The sequence below is a fragment of the Haliotis cracherodii genome, unplaced genomic scaffold (genome assembly GCF_022045235.1).
Source record: "Haliotis cracherodii isolate W230 unplaced genomic scaffold, xgHalCrac1.p SCAF_2, whole genome shotgun sequence".
NCBI lineage: Eukaryota > Metazoa > Mollusca > Gastropoda > Lepetellida > Haliotidae > Haliotis > Haliotis cracherodii.
In genome coordinates this window covers 27,731,529-27,751,987 of record NW_027266275.1, presented here as the reverse complement: position 1 = coordinate 27,751,987, position 20,459 = coordinate 27,731,529, and the positions used below count along the sequence as shown (strand labels likewise).

The following is a 20,459-nucleotide window of genomic DNA, read 5'->3' as shown; positions in this document are numbered from 1 at the left end:
TACTTGATCTGAATGTCCGTCTTAATTGTTATGGATAGTCACGGGGCCGTGATCCAGAGAACAGGGTGTCATTAGATAAAAATGAAGTAATAATAGGATTACCAGAAAAAACGGGGTATAACACCCAAGCCAATAAGCTTCGCTCAGGAACATCAGAGTAAGTCAGTACACGGATGAAAACTGCCCCATAAGTATGTATGACAGGCTAGTCGGGTATTGCTAACTGTATATGTGAAAACAAAGTTATTAAAATGCATAGCAAAACTGATGAAAGTCACCAATAAACGTGTATAAGTGTTATATCGTCACTGCAAAAATAATGAGTGTTTGTATTTTGCATTAACATTCAAATACGTGATATCTGTATTAGCGATATTGTCTACGTTCCACCGGTGAGTAAGCGTTTGGCTTACTATCTCGTAGTATAAATGTTGCAAGAACTTGTATTTCTGAAGACATCACGACACAGTTTTTACGATGCATCACGTCTGCACTAGCGCTTGATAAGAACCTTGTGTTTGGGTATTTCAGTAGTTTAAATTGCAGCTCTTGATATTGTTGATTAAACTTTGATACTATGAACAATATCATGTTATATGAGAGTATGACCTTAGAACGGTAACATGCGTTAATGTATATCTGGTATATATATATATATAGGATGACATAAATAGAACAATGTGTAGTACGCACAGATTAGTGTATAGGCAACATTAGTAATTAAATTCAACACCTCTCCTTTTAAGAATACAATGTATAATTCTGGCGCACTTCCATTTGACTATATAGCATACAGTAAGCTTTCGGGTCCCGTTTGGATCGGTTTGGGTGGCAGCTTAGATATCCATAGAATAGGTTCATCTCGGAATATCCCATATAACTGGGTCTCCTCCTCAATTTAAATGGAGTTACTTGTTTCTTTCAAAACTATAAAGTTTTAGAGACTAAGCATTAGTCAGAATGGACATCACCAGTTTGGAATTTGAAACTAATCTGTTTACAGTAACAGGACACTGCTTAAGTGCCATGTGCAAATGAGAAAGTGGAATCCCGTTATTATAAACATTAAAATAAGCAATATCGGAAAAATGTATCTGCATATAATATCTGGCAATATACACCAAGATCACCTTCTACAAAAATAAGTTTTAAAAGCCGGTTGATATTCGTTTGCGTATTTGACGATTATATAACTTTCGAAAGTATAAATCCCTTTCCTACACTCAGACGTTCCTGAGCCTTGCGATTTCCTAATTATTTTGACTAAATTTATTACCGTTATCATTGTATTAGTTAATGGGAAATGCGTGCCGATCAAGTACGTGCAATACATTAAAGCGACCTTATACGATTCCGAACTTATCACGAGACTGTGTTTATGAATCATTGTCAAATAGTGGTGACATATGGAAAACAATACGCGAAGTCGCGCATCCACAGAACGGACAATTTGGACAAGGCATTAAGCAATCCGCATGCGCAGAACGAATGATTTCAGTACTTCCGCTAAGCGCTTAGAGTACAGCGTCAAACTCGGGCCTGTAAGCTAACACGCGAGAACTGACCAATGAAATCTGAGAAGTAGGAAATCCCGATAGAGGCTGTTGCTTGATTGACAATGTCGATCAAGAAAGGGAGGAGCTTGTTGATATCGTTCTCTCCCAGAAAATTCCGATGTCAAATAACGACGTTATTTTGGACGGAAAAACGATGGTTTGAAAGCGTCCAAATAACGTCGTCTTTCCGTCCAATGACCATATACGAAAAAAACCCAACGTTTTCGTGTTTGCAGTGATACGCGATACGTTAAAGAGACGTTCCAACTGACAGTTTGCATGAATAATACAATGTGCTTTTGTTTATGAGCACCCTTTGGTCACTATTCCAGCTGGAGACAACCTCTATGCCCCAGTCTTCACTGATTCAGAGGTGCGCAAGACCATTCCAGAAACATTACCTACAGGCGCCAGCGTCGCATCACTGAGAGCTTCAGACAACGACACTGTGGTTTGTTTCATGTCCAGTCTTCTTATTCAGGAGTAGTTCAAGATATCTGATCTACCTTAACTTTACCAAGGTAACCAGGTAATGTTGCAAGATACAACATGGTACATAGTATGCTGATGCTCGGGTTCATTGTCGTTCCCATAAAAGTAATTTCCTTGTTATCATGATCGTATTTACTGTATGTATCATATCTATGAAATGTGCTTTTGCATGTAGGGTAACATGAACTTGCTCAGAATGCCGTTTAAACATTACAGTGTAACTTTGGAACACTGACGTACACCATTACCGGCGATGGATCTGCAGTTACCTATTTCCAAATAGACCAGGACACAGGAACAGTTTCTGTGAGAACTAGCCTGACCAACACATCCATCACTGACTTCACTGTAAGTAGGAACAAGTATTACAATACATAGCACGGATATTTCAGGCCATGTTTTGATCAGCTTGAAAACGTAGTACATTGCCTTTTTTGTGTAGGAGGTTTTAGAGAACGAAAAGAATGACAGAAAGAAAGTTTCTCTTATTTCCTTTTATAGTCTATGTAGTCTATTTTTTGTTTACCCGGGGAGGTCGGGTAGCCTTGTGGTTAAAGCGTTCGCTCGTTCCGAAGACCCGGGTTCGAATCCCGACATGGGTGCAACGTGTGAAGCCCATTTCTGGTGTCCCCCGCCGTGATATTGCTGGAATATTGCTAAAAGCGGTGAAAAGGATACTCACTCACTAACTCTGTTTACCCAGTTGTCTCAAAATGTTTTTCATCAGAGATATTAAGATATAGAAAACAATAGCTGAAATAATGGAAACAACCGTTTAGGTTTGTCGTCATTATTTGTTTTTGTCTCATTGCGCTCCATTGATTGTTTTCAGGTTCGTATTGTGGCACAAGATGGCAGCTCCCCTCCATGGATTGCCACAGCATTGCTGTATGTAACGGTTACAAGAAACTTTGTAGGCCCAGTATGGAGTTCTACAACTTATGCGACCAGCATTCTGGAAACAACCCCAGTGCTGGAAAATATACTGATGGTCACAGCCACAGATAGCGATGCTCAGGTATTGATTACCTCCCTTGAAAAAATCCAAGTTACTAATGTGTTGGAACATTGCATCATCAAGTTTTGAACATTATTACAAACGTCATATCTTACATTTCAGCCCCCCAACAATGAAGTGTCCTATGAGCTTGTAGGAGATGCCATTCAACTGTATTACTTTGAGATTGTCAGTTCCACTGGCGATATCCGCCTCAAGCGTCCGCTCACACTGGATACAGCCAGAAGAAATCGGTTTGATGTTAGTTGACCGAGTTAAAAGGCATATTTCTTCTTATAATCCATGCACAGCTTCAGTTTACTCTGTAAGTTTCCATTCGTTTTTCCTTAACATTGATTTGTTAAAATAATATTTGTATCATCTGTATTTGAAAGATGTATTTCCCTACATGTATGATACATCCTAAAAATATGATGAATGTATTTCTTGTACACAGATGCAAGTGGTGGCCCGTGACCATGGTTCCCCATCACTGGACAGCACTCCTGCTTCTGTGACCATCAATGTACGGCGCAACGACTTCCCTCCAGTTTTCAACAATGAGCCATATACAACCGATCTGCGGGAAGATGCCAGTGTGAATGATACTGTCTTCACAGTAAATGCCGTGGACAGGGATCTTGTTGCTCCTTTCAACACCATTAAGTTTACTCTCATTGGTGATGACACAGCTCCTGTCTACTTTGATATCCGTCAAACTGATAACAACAATTCACAGATTTACGTCAAAGCACCAGTCTTGAATGATGACAAGACAACTTATATTGTGAGTGTATATGCAAGCTTTTATGCTGAAATGGGTCAGCATTGCCTGAATCGGATAAGCATGTAATTGTATGTTCATCTTGCTCTAAGTATGATGTATATTGTGTCTCATTATATCTTTGTGCAGTGAAGAACTGTTAAGTTACCCGTGTTTGGTTTCTATTTTCATGAATACACTTTTTTCATAAACATTGAACAAACGAGATAGGAAAGAACTACTTCATTTTACGGCTGGGTGGATTTTTGTGTTTCAGATTATATAACCAGCATATTTTGTGTTGCATGTTTCAATGTTTCAGTGTTTCACATACAAATCACAAATTCACTCGTTTAGTGTAGCTTTATTAATTTGCATTTTAATGGTCAAACTGGACTTCTAAACTTAAGGAAAATAACTCATACTCAAAGTAAAAATTACAAAAAAATGTTACTTTTTCAATTCTGCAAATATTTTTCAAGTATGATCAATGGGAGGTTAATACTGTTGTACACATTTTGATTATCTAAACTAAACTGTCCAAAGATTTGTCTGAAAAACAGCTGTATTGATAAAACAAGAAAACAAATCAGATTTCTTTTAGCACAATAGAATAAGTATGTAATTCCGTGAACAAGTGAATACTGCAAATTACTTTCATATTGTTGAATTCTTCTTCATTACTGTATGATACTCGGTAGTGCTCATTGTAACTCATGGCTCATAACATTTAATGTGGTCCCAAGGTGAGAGTCCAAGCTGCTGATGGAGGTATTCCTGGCGAGTCCGACACGACCACTGTTCGCATCACAGTCAACAGGAATCTGTTTGCTCCTCGCTTTGATCCAATTGATTACAACATCACTATTTCCGAGACTCAGGCTTTGGGACTGTCCATCTTCCAAGTGACTGCCACTGATCGCGACAGCAAGGTAATCAGGAATAGAGATTCTTCTAAGATTAATTATATTTCTGAATGTTATATTTTAATTGTTGTATAGTTGTTAGCTACACGATTTTCTCACATTTTGAAATATTGAGGGTGGTGAAATGTTTCAGGATTGTATTTAATTCAAATACCATTTTCTTTGCAATGAACTTTGCTGTCTTAGTATTCTGTTATCTGTTGTTGGTTCTCAATCTCATTTGAATGCTCTTCATAGTGGGACAATGAAGCATGTAGAGGCGAAAATATTTTTTCTGCTTTTCTGCACAACTATATTGCCATGATGTTTGTGTAATTCAGTCTCCCCACCGTGATGTACGATATGAAGCAACGGGAGATGGCACTGCACTCACATACTTCAACATCTTTTCCGATAGTGGTACGCTGTATGTACAGAGAGACCTACGCACTGATACACAGAAAAGGATCAGATATACTACATTATTCCTTCTACATATTCCTTGTCTGTTACGTGTCTCTGTATTTGTGTTAGGACAAGATAAGATACAGTTTGAACTCGGAAGTGATCCAGAGAGATGTGAGTATCGGTCCTGTTGGCTACTTCTACATTGACACAGACACCGGACTCATCACGCTGAGAAGGAGCGTCCTTGGGAGTGGAATTAATCAGTTCACGGTCAGTACCTTCTCTGTATGCTAACCAAAAGTACTTTCAGGTCATCATTTCTTGGGTGATGATTCTGACATTACTTCATCTGTAGCTACTGATCTTGAATTTGTGTTTTGCTACTGTATTATGTATGACAAATTACATTTCATGATGCATATTGTTATATTATTCCTCGTGAGTGTGAGACATTTTTACTTTTAATTGTTGACTTGCTAATAAAGTTTTTACATTGAAACATCTGACTTTTTTGACAGCTTGGTATCACTGCCTGTGATAATGGCTATCCAGTCCGCTGCATCAACACCACAGCAACAATTTCCATCAACCGTGATGGTCAGTCACCCGTTTGGCAGAATACCCCCTACACCATTCAGATCCAGGAGACTCATGCTGTCAGCTCATTTGTTTTGGCAGTCCGGGCTGTTGACCCAGACTTGAAGGTATTTTTCTCGCAAAAAAGACCATTTCTTACCTTTCAAGAAATGGTTCTATTTGTCTCATGATTCTCTCTACCTGCAAAAGATTTGTACTTAAGTACTTTCATAATATTCTTTTTTATTTACTTTGTGGGTATGTGCAATGTAAAGACTGGTATGTGGAAAATTCCTTAGAATAGAAGTACTTTCAGAGTTAGCAATATTTATTAAATATGTTTTAATAGGGATATTAGGTACAAGCTTCACTGCCTCCGTGTCCTTTTAAATGTTGTGTGTGTTGGCCCATGAACCAAGGTGAGTGAGTGAGTTTGATTTTACAGCGCTTTTAGCAATAATCCAGCAATATCACGGCGGGGGACACCAGAAATGGGCTTCACACATTGTACCCATGTCGGGAATGGAACCCGGGTCTTCGGCGTGACGAGCGAACGCTTTAACCACTAGGCTAGCCGACTGCCCCCCCCCCCCCCCCCCCCATGAACCAAGGACCTTAATAGTAGGCATGGCAGAGATGAACTTATGACAATTAATGGTTAGTCTGCTCGTTATAAGTTCCTTCCATGAAGAGATGTTTTTTACTCTATTTCAGCCTGGTAGCCAGGTGGTGTATGAGTTTGTTGATCGGCCTGCCTTCTTTGCCATTGATCGCTTTTCTGGGAACATCACTCTGGAAAACAGTATTCTCTATTATTCCAGCGTACAGTACAATGTAAGTAGTCCCCACATATCCTATTACAAGACAGTGTTATGCTTTGTACAGTTTTCTTTTGTACAGTGCCAAGGATTCTTTCTTATATGTGAATGTTGATTTCTTCACCAGTTCCAAGTTCGAGCATATGACCGTTTGGATCAGCCTCGAAGTGTGCTAGCTGATGTGACAGTGTTTGTCATCAGGAATGTCAATGCTCCAGTCTTCCTTCTTCAGCCATATCAGACAACAATCTCCGAGTACCATGTTGTAGGCTCTGGGGTGCTCAATACTACAGCTGTGGATCTGGATGGGGTAAGAAGACCTTTTCTTGTCAGTTAATCACTGTGTTGTGAAGCTATTTCCATTGGTTCTGCACAATTTGTAATCTCTGTCTCAATATTGAAAAATAAAGATATTGTCAACCATTGCATAAATGTATCCTCATGTAATGTTTTATGATGAAACTTACCTCTGTTTCTTTGGTATAATTCAAGGTAATTGAAATGCCAAAAGAAAACCTGTGATAGATGTTTGTATGTTTCATTCCACTTTTGCATATTTTATTGACAATAGACTTTTATCAATATTGTTTCTTCTGTTCAGGATGTGCCACTCTACTCCTTTGTGAACCCATCAAATCAGTTTGCCACCGGGTTCTATATTGACCCTCGTAATGGAATCATCTACCTGAGGAGCTCGATGGAGAGGACCCCTATCACTCTCTTCAATGTAATATATAACTATCATTAGTCCTATCATTTCTCCAGTAAATTGGTTCAAGATATTTGAAATATATTATTGCAATTTAACTTCTCTTAATCATGAAGACAGGTACTGTGTTTCAAGAAGAAACAACTTAATAATGACATCCTTTCCTCAGGTGACCATCTCAGCATCGGATCAAAGACTTGTGTCTCCCAGAAGTAGCAGTACATATGCTGAAATACGAGTGGATCTAGATGACACCCCACAGTTCACCCAGAACCAATATAGTCAACGGATTGAGGAGAGCTTTACTGTTGGCACCTCAGTCACTACTGTCCAGGCCATTGATGCTGATATAGAGGTGACTACCTCTTCATAATTGCTTGGCTTACATTTTTAATTATAGTAGATATTTTACAGTTATAGATTGAATACGGAAATTAATATGTTGAAACTAATATTTCTTTCATATTTCAGGGTGAAATTCGTTATGGTATTGATGGTCTCTACCCAGCTGAATCCTTCTTCAGCATTGAGCCCCAGAGTGGCGTAATATCTCTCCAACACGACATCAAGAATGAGCCCCTGCAGCTGTCCAGATACACTGTAAATACATAATGATTTCTTTCAAGCTAACACACATGAGTATTAAGGGCTGCATAATATAATTAGACTTTTAGGCATTTATTTGAACTAATACACAGCATGCTGATGTAAAGTAATCCAACAAAGGTAATGGGTACATTCCTGGTGCAAATGATCGGTATTTCCAGCCATCCTTCCTAGTTTGAGAAATTGTTTGTCATTGCAATTGTGTACTACATCATGCAAACCACCACCCTTTCAGCTCCGAGTATTTGCTTATGATACTGCACACCCTACCCGCCGAGGATCATCCTCCGTGCTTCTGAACCTGGTCCGAGATCCCAATGCTCCACGCTTTATCCCAAGTGATCAGTATGAAGCAACTGTAAATGTGAACCTGCCAATTGGAGGAAGAGTTGAAAATACCACTGCAATTGATCTTGATGGAGTAAGTATATTTTTCAATGAGAAAACTAATGGCATGTTGTTTCCAGGATTTTAAAAAGCATACATTTATGATTACTTGTCAGTGCCGGTATGCAATGCCTTATCTTTCTATCTGATACATTGTTGATATGATATGCACTGTAATGTTTAGGTAGTGTTGTAAAATGTTATCATCAGCTTATGCAGTGCCTGTTTTAAAAATGCCATGTTGTCTCATGGATAATGAGATATGTTGTTACATTGTAGTGTACTGTCATTAGGATATGTAAATCTCAACTTACATAATTCCATGGTATCTTCAGGCTACTTAGACCTATAGTTATATAAGGCATATTATTCACTTGATTTGTAAAGCTGCAGCTAGATGATGCCATGTAAACTTCAGGATACATAACCCAAGGTGCATACTGTCGTGTTATACACAAGATATGTAGAATTGTGCTGTACATTTCCATGTTACCCTGAGGATTTGAAGAAGTGTTTTGACACAATGCTTTTAATTTCAAGTTATGTAGAAATGTTGTTATGTAATGTCTTGCTAATTTCAGGAAATGTAGAGGTGTTGTGTAATGCCATTTGCCATTCTTTACATGCAATAGTGTACTTATACCATGACCTGTTTCTTCAGGACAAAGTGACATATCGTGTGGTAAATACCTTCACCAACACACTGAAGTACTTCTATCTGGACCCAGAAACCGGTGATGTCCATGTCCGTGCTCCACTCACATCAGCACCTGAGAACTTCTATAATGTAAGATACGACAAATGTCATCCAATATTGTGATGTATCAAGCAGTTTTTCTTAAAATACAGTCAGCATGCAGAGATGCCAACCATTACACTTTTGAGCCTAAAATTACACTATTACACATGTCCTTCTAAAATCATGACGTTATTTTCCAGAATTATTTATGGATGGTTTTGTTATTTTCTTTTGAGCTTTAATCATATAAATCATCCAAATTTAAGCGGATATTTCTCCTGCTTAGTTTTAGATATATCGCCCTATGTTTCAAATAGTGATACTGTCACTTGTGGCTATGTTACTAGCATCAATGCATGTGTACCCATGTTTCACATACGGCTGGGCATAATGAAAATGTTGAAGTAAAAACCTGCATCATGGTACAATTAACATTACGCTATTTCACATGAAATTACCCTCTTTACTCCACTGATTACTCCAAAGCTTCAGTTAGGGTTGGCATCACTGAGCATGTCATGTAGATCTGTTACCATTTACTGTACCCCAACAGCATTCTCTAGTTGCTGTATTTGTTTATTGAACATGGTTTTATTAATAAGCAGGTTTTCAAGGTGTATATACACTTTTCTTTTGATGATATTATTTCTTTTCAGTAAGTTGGAATAGGGATCAAAACTACTGAATACCAGTAGAAATGATTAGTTCGTAAAATCAGTTTATAATGGTGAAGTTGTCATGACCAGTGGCTGCTTATCTAGATACATTACTTTGTAGGGTGATAAGTGCACATACCATCTTGTTTGTAAAGCAAGTAGATAGCTAATCATTTTGTAATACACAGGACCGTAATGGTAGTGCATTTGTTAGTATTATTATCAATTTTAATATGTATGGTCAGAATACATTGTTTTATTTGAACTAACACTTTGAATTGCTTTGACATTGTGTCAAATGCTTTCTTAAGCTTCTATATGAGTCGCCCTAAACTTGTTTAGTCCGGTTGGCCTGAAGGGTCTGAGGGTACAGTGATTACACCTTCCTTCTCCCTTGTTTTCATAGTCTTTAAATCCTTGGCATTTTTTGCTTATCCTGTACCACCTGATGGAGTCAGCTGAAATTTAGTTTAGTTTCTAACCATAAAGAGGGTTAAGCTTGTTCTAGGCATTCAATCTGTTTTCCATCTATATTTTTCTGAAATTGTCTCATCAAACACCAAAAGGCTTACAAGGCTGAAATGTTTTTGTGATTGAATGATGAATGAATGATTTCAAAGTTCAGGTGGAGATACAGTTGCGTAAGACGCAGTAAATTTGTCTAAGACCATGCATCAAAAGCCAAATATAACAGCTGGCAGCAGTCTTGACAATAATCAGAAAATAATCATTTTGCTGTTGATTTGGTTGTAATATGTATAAGAGGACTTTGCCCTATATTTGGCCTGTGCAAACAAATTACAAACACATTCTTTCCCTTAACGTATGATTGTTTTCTTATATATGTAGTTATAAAAAGATATTGGCCAAAATGAGCTGCACCATTCTTTTCAGTTCATTTAGAACAAAAAGGGCATCCTGTTTCCGACAACTTTAATGAAATAGGTTTCACAGATAGTTCACACTAATGTTACGTCTGAGTCAGCAGAGTTTAAGGTTTCTCCTGTGCAACCCTGAATATTTGTGTGTATAAGTTTATTTTGCCTTACATTTCAACAAATGTGTATTTTTCACTTGGTAGAAAATATATGCTTAGTTGTACTGCACCTATTTTTTAACTGAATAGTTGAAAAGTTTTTCTTTGCTATTAGGTTACCCGACCTGTAATCTCCTAGAATTTGTGCTGATAAGAAGATAGATCTTATCATGCTTGCTGCCTTGTGAAAGTTACATTATGGTCATATCTGTGTCAGTTCCTAATACCAAATTTTGAGTCTATATATTTTTATATATAATTGATTTACCCATTGAATGATTCAGTATGAAATTCAATATCCTCATAATATAAACCATTTTCAAAATTATTATTATGGTTTTATGTCTCGCTTTTCTTTGACCAAAATTGTGAAAAGTGTCCATATGTATGCCTCCTCAATATCTTTTCTTTAATAGACATGTTCAGACAGGCACTATGATGCATATTCACAAACAAGAGTGGTACTTATCTGTTTAACTTATTAGATTTAAGCAAATATTTTAAACACCCAAGCTCTCTGCTTTAACAAGACAGTATCTGAAGTAACCTGTTTGTATTTAGTATCAGTTGTCTTTTACCTGGATTGCTCTCCATGACCCTGGTGGCATTGAAGTGATGAAGAAAATGCGATTGTCATGTGATGGTCAACTGATAATGTATGAAACATTACAAAATTAGAAAGGAAGTAAATTCAAGCAAGCATTCTTCTATCCTATCTTGAACATTCTCCCAAATATCTGAGAATAGAATAGTGTACTCCTACCTTTAAGAATATGGAGTTCATTTCCATCCATGGAAACAGGGATATCAATTTTTGTTTCCTCGGTGCTTCAAAGTTGGTGCATTGAATGCAGTTTGTTAGTTTTACAGTTGAACAAATATTTACCATATTGGTTGTGTCACTTGTGCAATATTTTACTGTTGAATAGTACCAATGAATGTTAATGCATTCGATATTTATAAAGTTTGTAGCTCAATCTCTATTGTGAGCTGTCTAATTGCCTTACCTGTGTTCTCACTATCCCATAACGATCACTCTTATGGTTGCTCTTACAGAGACTAAGATCCTCCTGGAGATATGTCGCATGTTAATGTCACCCAAAGCTTTATGTGTCATTTTTGTAATTGGTTATAGATGGTGATTGAGGCATCTGATGGCCGTGGAGGAGCTGCCAATGCAACAGTTACAATAGAGATCAACCGACCACGAAACCGTAATACCACTTTTATTGGCCAGCCATATAATGCCAATATCCTTGTTAGTCAACCAGCCAACACGTATGTGACGAGAGTCTCGGCAACAGATCCAGATCTTCAGGTATGTCTGTCGCAGGATCACTTTTACAGATCTGCTACGTGTAGTTGTCACAATGTTTGTTGTGTATGTTGGAAATTCCATGTTGTGTATGAGTTGGTATCATTGCTTCAGGGGAGTATTGAGTATGAGGCAGTTGGCGTGTACCCAGCTCCTGACTTCTTCCGTCTGAATAAGACCACTGGAGAAATACATGTGTCGAAGAACCTCACTACTGACAGCCTGAGAACATCCAGATACACAGTAAGAATACCTTTTCATTTTATGCAATCAATTGCTCCTTTAGTAAACAACAATCAGCATAGTTTATCATTATTCCACATTTTGTGTACTTAATACAAATGTAAACATTGTACACAATTATGGTTATCAAGTAGCGCAATATTGCTGGAATCTTGTAATAATTTGCACTGTTTTTCGCTGTCTGACAGATATCCTGTTTAAAACAACTCTGTTTTCTAGCAATTTATTCTGTGCATCACCGTTTTAATGTTGGTACAGTGAAGAATTCTGTCATTTTCCAGCTCCGTGTGCAAGCATATGATACAGCATTCCCAAATATGCGTGCCAGTGAGGATGTGGTCATCTTTGTAAACCTCAATCCAAGCACCCCAGTATTTGCTGAAGGAGAGTACAGAATCACCATTCCTGAGACCTATCCAATCAACAGCATGCTGCTGACAGTCAACGCCTCTGATGCTGATAGGGTAGGAATTTGGACCACATCTGTATTTTATGCAGTTATGATGATGTCCTTGTAGGAGGGCTTCTGTTACTGCAATGAGTATTTGATTTAATTGTATACATGTGTGTTGGCCAGGACTCCATCCAGTACTACATTCTTCAAGATACTGAGGGCCAGACAGCTTCTAGATACTTCTCTCTGGGAACCACTTCTGGCATCGTCTTTACCCGCAGTAACTTACAAGCCCCAGGAACAGCTAACTTCTTCAGGGTGAGTCCAATGTATAGAGGATCTACAGATATATGAGTAATTACAGATAATCTGACCCAAGTGAATGAATGGTGTAAGCTGCCCATGAAGATCTGGGGTAGAACAGGTCTTCAGCAACCCATGCTTGCAGTAAAAGGCGACTATGCTTGTAAGGGGAGACTTACAGGATCGGGTGGTCAGGATCACTAACTTAGTTGATGCATGTCATCATATCCAAAATGTGTAGATCAATGCTCATGATATCAGATAACTGGATTGTCTGGTCCAGATTCTATTAATGAAAGACTGCCGTCATATAGCCGGAATATTGCTGAGTATGGCATTAAAAAATAAAGAAATGGTGTAAGCCCCGAGCCTTTGGTGAAGAACTTAAAATATTCCTTCACAATGGACTGATAGTCTGTAAATCCAAGTTTCTAGAAGGTGGTTCTGTATATTTTTACTCATTGTCATTTTGAGAAACTATGTAAATATAAGGAATATCAGTCCTACAGAGAACATCACTGAAATCAGCTTGTTGTTCAGATGACATAATGTTATTCATTTGTGTTGTCATGAAAAATGGTTGACATTATCACATATTGTTTTCAACAACGAAGCAATGTCACGTTATATTGCTACGACTGACCAATCAGCATTGAGTATTGATAAGACTATGGGTAGTATTGTCTTTATGATGTATCCAAGTATATACAGGGCCAATTTGATCTGGACATTGTGGTACATTTAAGTTTGTTTTACGTACTGTACATTCTTTGTGAAGTGCCTAGCAGCCTTTGTCAAGCAGGTTGAAACATGGTTTGGTTTCATATGTTTCTTGGTTTGGTTTCAGTTTGCTGTACAAGCAATCGACAATGGGTCCCCTCGTCGAATAAGTCAAGCATATGTTTATGTTACCATTGAACGAGATGCTGGTGCTCCAATATTCAGCCAGGTTGAATACCAGACAAACATCCCAGAGAACACTGCAGTAAATGACACACAACCAGTCCTTACAATATTTGCTAATGACGCAGACAGAAAGGTATGTGCATGGGTATTATTCTGTTACAGCAGTACTTTCAATTCTGTTTCAGTACGGTAGCTTGATTTCTTTTGAAAGGTAAATAGAGTGATTTGGGGATAAATAGAGGTGTACGATGGATGTCTGTTATTTTTGAAAATTTTGCTAAATGTTGTACTATTTCATGAATGATTTGTGACAATTATTTTTTGTGTCATACCAGGGAACCGTGAAATATGTGATTACTGGTGATGGCCTGGGAATGGCTTTCTTCTGGATGGATAATGGAAGACTATATGTCAGACGCCCACTCACATCCACATCAACTTCCAGATTTGATGTAAGTAGGCTATCTGTGGTGACCACGTGGAACTTACATGTTAAAATAGGTGTCTGGCATGCTGTGTTAACAGGACAAGGCATCTGAATGGATCAGGTGGTCAGGTTCTCTCACTTCGTTAACTGCATGTTGACTTCGGTGATGTACTCTGATGGCATGGGATGTTGATCATAATATCAATCACAGGTTTCTGACAATCCCTTGATTGAGGTCATATAGCTGGTATATTGCTGTGTGTGACATTTAACTATCAGACCAATGGTGTTGTTGATTGATTAAATTTTGATGAGTAGAGATAGCCGTGGTATGTGGTAGCTCAGTTACAAATCATGGAGCCAACCTTTCCTTCATTTTCAGATGACAGTTGCAGCGTACGACTCTGATTTCCCCCTGAACAGAGGGACAGCAAGAATAACCGTCTATGTTGACCGTAATGTTGGGGTACCTCAGTTCACCACCACTCAGTACAGTGCTCAAGTGTTTGAGTTCACCAACACAGGAACCTCAGTACTTCGTGTGAATGCATCAGACAGTGATGGGGTGAGTGTGCAATATTTTCTCTTTTGTCTTCAGTAACAATGATAGTAAGGCACACCGAACAGATTGTGATGCTGGTCAGAATCATATCAGTAGAGTTCAAATTGCACTCTCGTATGAAGGGCTTGACCCTGTTCTGTCAAGGGAAGGTTCTTGATCAGAAAAGATATTACTTCACTACCTTGATACAGTGGTAGAAATTGGCACTACTCCTTGTCAAACTTCTGAATAATTAAGGTATCATAAGGACCAGCAGAAATTTGCTAGTATTAAGGGTTTTGCTATATGATATCATTATAAGGACTAGTGGACAAAAACAGTCACTGTTGCTGTGTTAACTGATTTTTTTTTTCTCAAAAGGTATCTAACTTGTGTAATGCTGATGTGCATTGTTTGTTGCAGGACACTGTGCGGTACGGTATGGTTCTGCCTAATGATCAGGCTCAGACATACTTCTTCATCGATGATCGAACTGGTGAAATCTATGTTAGGAGATCCTTGTCTCTCAACACCCAGTCCCAATATGTGGTAAGTACTGGCAACATGAGTGGAAAGCGATTACCATTTCATTTGGAATGTTTCAATTTGGCCTCAACCTTCACTTTGCCTGTTTCTTGGCAGCAATCTTAATGTGGAACTTCTCCATTTCATTGTTTCTGTTACAGTTCCAAGTTCGTGCAAGTGATCAGAGAGATCCACCAAGGGTGTCTGATACTCAAGTTGTTATACAAGTTGTGAGGGATGACCAACCACGCTTCGTGGGCACACCATACTTCGCTAGTGCATCTGAGACAAACGCTGTGGACACAGTCATCTTTGATGTCAATGCAATAGATGATAATCTAAGGGTAGGTGTTTTATGCTGGCATTAAAATACACAGTTTTGAGTTTTGTATAATAAAAGCTTGTTATGTAAAGTGTTCTGAAATGATACTGTAGTCTGTCTGTACTTACTTACACATATTATCTATTCCTGTATGGTATTTTGCAGGGTCAGCTAGTCTATGAAATCGTTGGAGACATCCCAGCTCCAAGCTATTTCAAGATCAACTCAACAACTGGAGTCATCTCTGTCCGATCAAATCTCACAACTGTTCAGACCCGGCAGTTCACAGTAAGTCATCTTACAGGTTCATCGTCCAGTTCTTGCTGGTGTCTATCATTGTCAGCCCCAGGTAAATCATCATGAGAACTAAACATAAATCATAACTTCATAAATCATGTAGTTTGAAGTTGTTATTTCTAATAAACTTTATTTCTGTTCCTTACAGCTTCGTGTGTCTGTCTACGATTCGGAGATCCCATCAGTGCGTAATACTGAAACAGTCACCATTGGGGTGAATGTCAACAGCAATGCCCCCAAGTTCACCCTCAACCCTTATGTCATCAATATCAGTGAAGACAAGCAAGTTGGAACCCTTGTCACCACGGTCACAGCTGTAGATCCAGATGGGGTAGGAGGAGATACAATAACTTATAACTTTATGATGGCATTGAAAACTACCATAAATCCAGTATCATTTCCTCACAGACAGTTTAATAATGATGAAATTTGATAACATGACAAAAACACAAGTTACAGACCATATGTATGTTTTCAGGACAGAGTAACCTACAATCTTGAGGCCACCACAAATGCTGGCAGCTATTTCTTCCTTAATGGAGCAACTGGAGATGTCTTCCTCATACGCTCTGTGCAGAATATTCCCACCACGCAGTTCACGGTATGAATATTTCAAAATAAGCATATGATACGTTAACCTAATTCTATTACTATTACTTTTGCACTTTTTTTAATTGTGGATCACATATTTTGGTTTTGTTTATTGCATGGTGGTACTTTCATATTTATATTATTACATATTTTATTTCATCATGTGCTTTTGCAGCTGCCAGTGCGGGCATTTGACAGACCAATTCTGACCCAGGAAGATCGTAGCCAAGTCATCATCAACATTCAGAAGGATCAATTCCCGCCAGAGTTCCTTGGAACCCCCTACGTTGCTAGTGGAGTGTCAGAAATTGGCTCTCTGGGAACAATCATCTACAGTGGCGTAACAGCAAGAGATCCAGATCTGAAGGTGAACAGCCACAATGTAGTTCAGAATTTGAATATGGTTAACGTCAAAGATATGTATTTTCAATTTTGTCTAAGTTCACACATTTGAATTGCTTATACGTTGTTGTTTTCTCCAGGGCTCCCTTGTGTACGAAGCCACAGGTATCTACCCTGCACAGACCTTCTTTGGTGTCAACAGAAACGATGGCAGAATCAACATTACACAGGATCTGAAGAATGATGGTTTAGGACGTGATTCTTACACTGTAAGTATGTCGAGCAGTCTACTACGTTTCAGTTGATCCGATAGGCAGTATACAGGTATGCAGTATATACACAGGGTTGTGTATCATGTCTGTTTATGAAAGTGGAGCATGAAGCCAATGTGTTCCGATCTTTGGGGAACAAAATTTACTTGAAAACTCAATGATTTGAATCTAAATATTTAACTTGTTGCTTTTATTTACCAGTACATTTTCTCATAGGTTCATTATTTTATGTACACAAATTTCACCAAATAGCCTCCAGCTGTTGATGGTAACCTAACAATAGTTTTATATAAGGTTAAAGAAAGTTAACAGACAGACAGGATCCAACATCAGAGGATTTGATGATCTGGTACATCAAACTGACAGAGTACTTTGTGATATGCTAACAAGTTAACAAAGTTTGTTGTTTTCTGTGGAGTTTCATTCCTACAATATTTTGTGATAAGCATGAAGCATTGAAAGCACGATTTCCATTTCATTATTCCTAGGACTCAACTATAGACTGTGTAGTTTAAAGTTTCTTTCTTTTTGTATTTCAGCTCCAAATAACTGTGTATGACAGCCAGATGCCTGATGTCCGCGTGACTGAAACTGTGCAGATCAACGTAGTGCGTAACGCCAACAATCCGCTGTTCTCGCAGTCGACCTACACAAACACCATACTGGAGACTCACCAGTTGGCAGTGCCTGTCATTAATATAAATGCAACTGATCAGGACAGGGTAAGTAATCAAGGTTCCTTTTATTACGTACATGTACATGAATTGATTCTTCTTGCTCCTTAATGATTGTTAATGGCAATAATTTTTGTCGTTAGGATACTGTCATTTATCAACTGACATCTGATCTGAATGGTGCGGATGGCCTGTCCTACTTCTATATTGTGAGGGAAACTGGAGTTATCTACCCTCGAAGGCAACTCCTGGGCTTAGGAGGACGCACATACACGGTAGGATCAGTATGGTTGCCTGTCTCTATAGCAAACTTCGATTGAATATAATTAACCCATTGTGTTCTTATATTTCTACTAGTAAATTCATGTCATTTCTTGTATCATGAGTCACTGGAAGAAAAACAGCACGTAGCAATGTTTCACAGCTATTTCTTTCTTGCATGTTTTCTAGATGAATGTGAGGGCTACAGACAGTGGCCGTCCTGCAAAGAGCTCTGATGTGAATGTCAATATTATCATCACTGGCATCCAAAGGCCATCCTTTGGCAGCAACAGATTCGACACAACTGTTCGAGAAGATCGTCCAGTCACTACCAACATATATACTTTGTCCGCAAGCAAAGCTAATATTGCTGTACGTATATTTCTACTTGATGAGTAATCCATTAATATACAATAACCAGATACATAATAGATACATGAAACTAATAAGGTCCAAATGGATGTATTTCAATGACTGTGGTTACCTTATTTATTAAAGAATACTCAAGGTTGATTGAGTGTGTAAGATTCAGTATTGAAATTCTGTTGACAAACTAGCTGTTGTATGACAGGGCGCATTGTAATATGAAGTACTTTTGTTTTCAGGGAACCATGGTTTATGAAGTCCAAGGAGAGGGTCTAGCCCCATACTTCTTTGCCGTCAACCAGACAACTGGCATTGTGTCAATTCGCAGGGACCTCCGCTCAGGGCGTGATGCACAATACACTGTGAGCAGGGCTTTGTCACTGTTAAAGAGTTGAATTGTTAACTCTCGATTCTGAGACATCACTCACATGATTAAGGCAGCCATACTATTCGAAACTTGTCAGTGTTCATGTTTTGCTATAAACTTTGGTAAAAGTAATTGACTAATGAACCATGTTTTTAAGGTAACAGAGTGTACATGTGTATTCTGTTGCATTGACTGAGTTCCCAAGTATCTTTCTTTTTCAGCTTCGTGTTCGAGCCTATGACTCTGAGTTTCCTACATTCTGGGTTGAGAGTACTTTGGTGATCACTGTGACAAGGAATCCATCATCTCCATTGATTATCGGAGGACCATATGTCGCCACCATTCAGGACAACGCAGGTCTTGGTACCACTGTTACTAATCTAGTCAGTGCACAGGATGCAGACCAAAATGTAAGAACCAGTCAACGTGTAATGAGTTGGTTTCAGTTTTATATAAGTATATTCTTTTGTAATGCTTGCGTTCATGCACTCATGTAACATATGTGTATGATTGTGTTCAGGACAAGTTGACTTTCACCATCACTGGAGATGCACGATGCCAGGAAACCTTCTACATGAATCCTGACACTGGCGTGGTCCTCCTCAGCAAGAACATACGTGTGGCCACTACTCCCAGTTTCACCGTGAGTGCTCCATGAAGCATAGTCTCATTCTGAAATTAATAGAAAATCCAATAAGTATATGTCAGCCCTGCATTCACTGCATTCTTCTCACAAAGGGACACATCAAAAGCTCTGCAATTAGCATCCCTTTGTTCTATCGATAAACATGGGTTTGATCCTAGATTCGCCAGGTTGTCATTTGTCCACCATATTCGTAGATTTCACCAAAATAGTAATCCTCTAAGACCTGCATCACTTCAAGATTTCCTTGCATGTTAAGCTTTCCTTTCACTTTTCAAAGCAGTGTTGGAATGACTCTGTTGTTAAGTAGTAGAGTGTCTGTCCAGTGGGCAGAAGGTCGGGTGTTTGATTCCCAGTCGTGTCATACCAATAGACATTAAAAGATGGTGCGTGTTGTAACCATGCCTGGCACTTGGTATTAGGGGCTAAAACAAAGGCTGGTTTGGTGGTACACTGTATACACACACACACCACACCACACCACACCACACCACACCACCACACCACACCACACACACACACACACACACACACACACACACACACACACACACACACACCCATCGCTGTAAAAGTGGAATAATCTTGAACGCGACGTTAAACCCCATTTCACCTTCGCCTCACCTCAAAGCGGTGTTAACTAAACTCAGTCACTCACTCACTCTGTATGAGAACATTCTGTATCACAGAGCAAGCATTCCACACAGACATAGATAGAGTGTTCAATGAAATGTCTTGAAAGCTTGACTGCCTTTACTGCATGCAGGCATACTCAAATATAAAACGATGAAATAATTTGTGAGGAAGATTTTGATAAGAATTTCCCAATGTGATAACAACTATTATCAGAACATTAATAACACGTATGAATAGGTGTCAGCCCTGGACAATCGTTGTTATCACATTTAGGGCTAGTTGAGTGAAACGCATTGAAATGACTTTATTGGCTTTGAAACTTTAAGACACATAATTCCTTGAACATGTTATGCTGCTATGTGCCGATCGTTAGAAATGTTTACCAA

At 38.6% G+C, this 20,459-nt stretch overlaps 1 protein-coding gene across 2 annotated transcripts in view; it reads left to right on the top strand.

Moving 5' to 3' along the window:
- The window catches only part of LOC139467920 (protocadherin Fat 4-like), a 60,849-nt gene that overhangs the window by 22,016 nt on the left and 18,374 nt on the right, over nt 1-20,459 (top strand). For both annotated transcript variants that reach the window (XM_071249508.1, XM_071249509.1), the window contains exons 3-37: nt 1,889-2,007; nt 2,265-2,396; nt 2,881-3,066; nt 3,169-3,306; nt 3,503-3,832; nt 4,555-4,740; nt 5,248-5,391; nt 5,640-5,825; nt 6,412-6,531; nt 6,643-6,825; nt 7,117-7,242; nt 7,394-7,579; nt 7,696-7,824; nt 8,066-8,251; nt 8,879-9,004; nt 11,784-11,966; nt 12,078-12,206; nt 12,488-12,670; nt 12,784-12,918; nt 13,751-13,942; nt 14,145-14,261; nt 14,619-14,801; nt 15,201-15,326; nt 15,464-15,646; nt 15,790-15,912; nt 16,070-16,252; nt 16,400-16,522; nt 16,688-16,879; nt 16,995-17,123; nt 17,666-17,848; nt 17,944-18,075; nt 18,251-18,433; nt 18,667-18,789; nt 19,016-19,204; nt 19,315-19,437. In XM_071249508.1, coding sequence (XP_071105609.1) covers nt 1,889-2,007; nt 2,265-2,396; nt 2,881-3,066; nt 3,169-3,306; nt 3,503-3,832; nt 4,555-4,740; nt 5,248-5,391; nt 5,640-5,825; nt 6,412-6,531; nt 6,643-6,825; nt 7,117-7,242; nt 7,394-7,579; nt 7,696-7,824; nt 8,066-8,251; nt 8,879-9,004; nt 11,784-11,966; nt 12,078-12,206; nt 12,488-12,670; nt 12,784-12,918; nt 13,751-13,942; nt 14,145-14,261; nt 14,619-14,801; nt 15,201-15,326; nt 15,464-15,646; nt 15,790-15,912; nt 16,070-16,252; nt 16,400-16,522; nt 16,688-16,879; nt 16,995-17,123; nt 17,666-17,848; nt 17,944-18,075; nt 18,251-18,433; nt 18,667-18,789; nt 19,016-19,204; nt 19,315-19,437 — 5,591 coding nt within the window. The remainder of the gene's footprint in view (nt 1-1,888; nt 2,008-2,264; nt 2,397-2,880; nt 3,067-3,168; nt 3,307-3,502; nt 3,833-4,554; nt 4,741-5,247; nt 5,392-5,639; nt 5,826-6,411; nt 6,532-6,642; nt 6,826-7,116; nt 7,243-7,393; nt 7,580-7,695; nt 7,825-8,065; nt 8,252-8,878; nt 9,005-11,783; nt 11,967-12,077; nt 12,207-12,487; nt 12,671-12,783; nt 12,919-13,750; nt 13,943-14,144; nt 14,262-14,618; nt 14,802-15,200; nt 15,327-15,463; nt 15,647-15,789; nt 15,913-16,069; nt 16,253-16,399; nt 16,523-16,687; nt 16,880-16,994; nt 17,124-17,665; nt 17,849-17,943; nt 18,076-18,250; nt 18,434-18,666; nt 18,790-19,015; nt 19,205-19,314; nt 19,438-20,459) is intronic.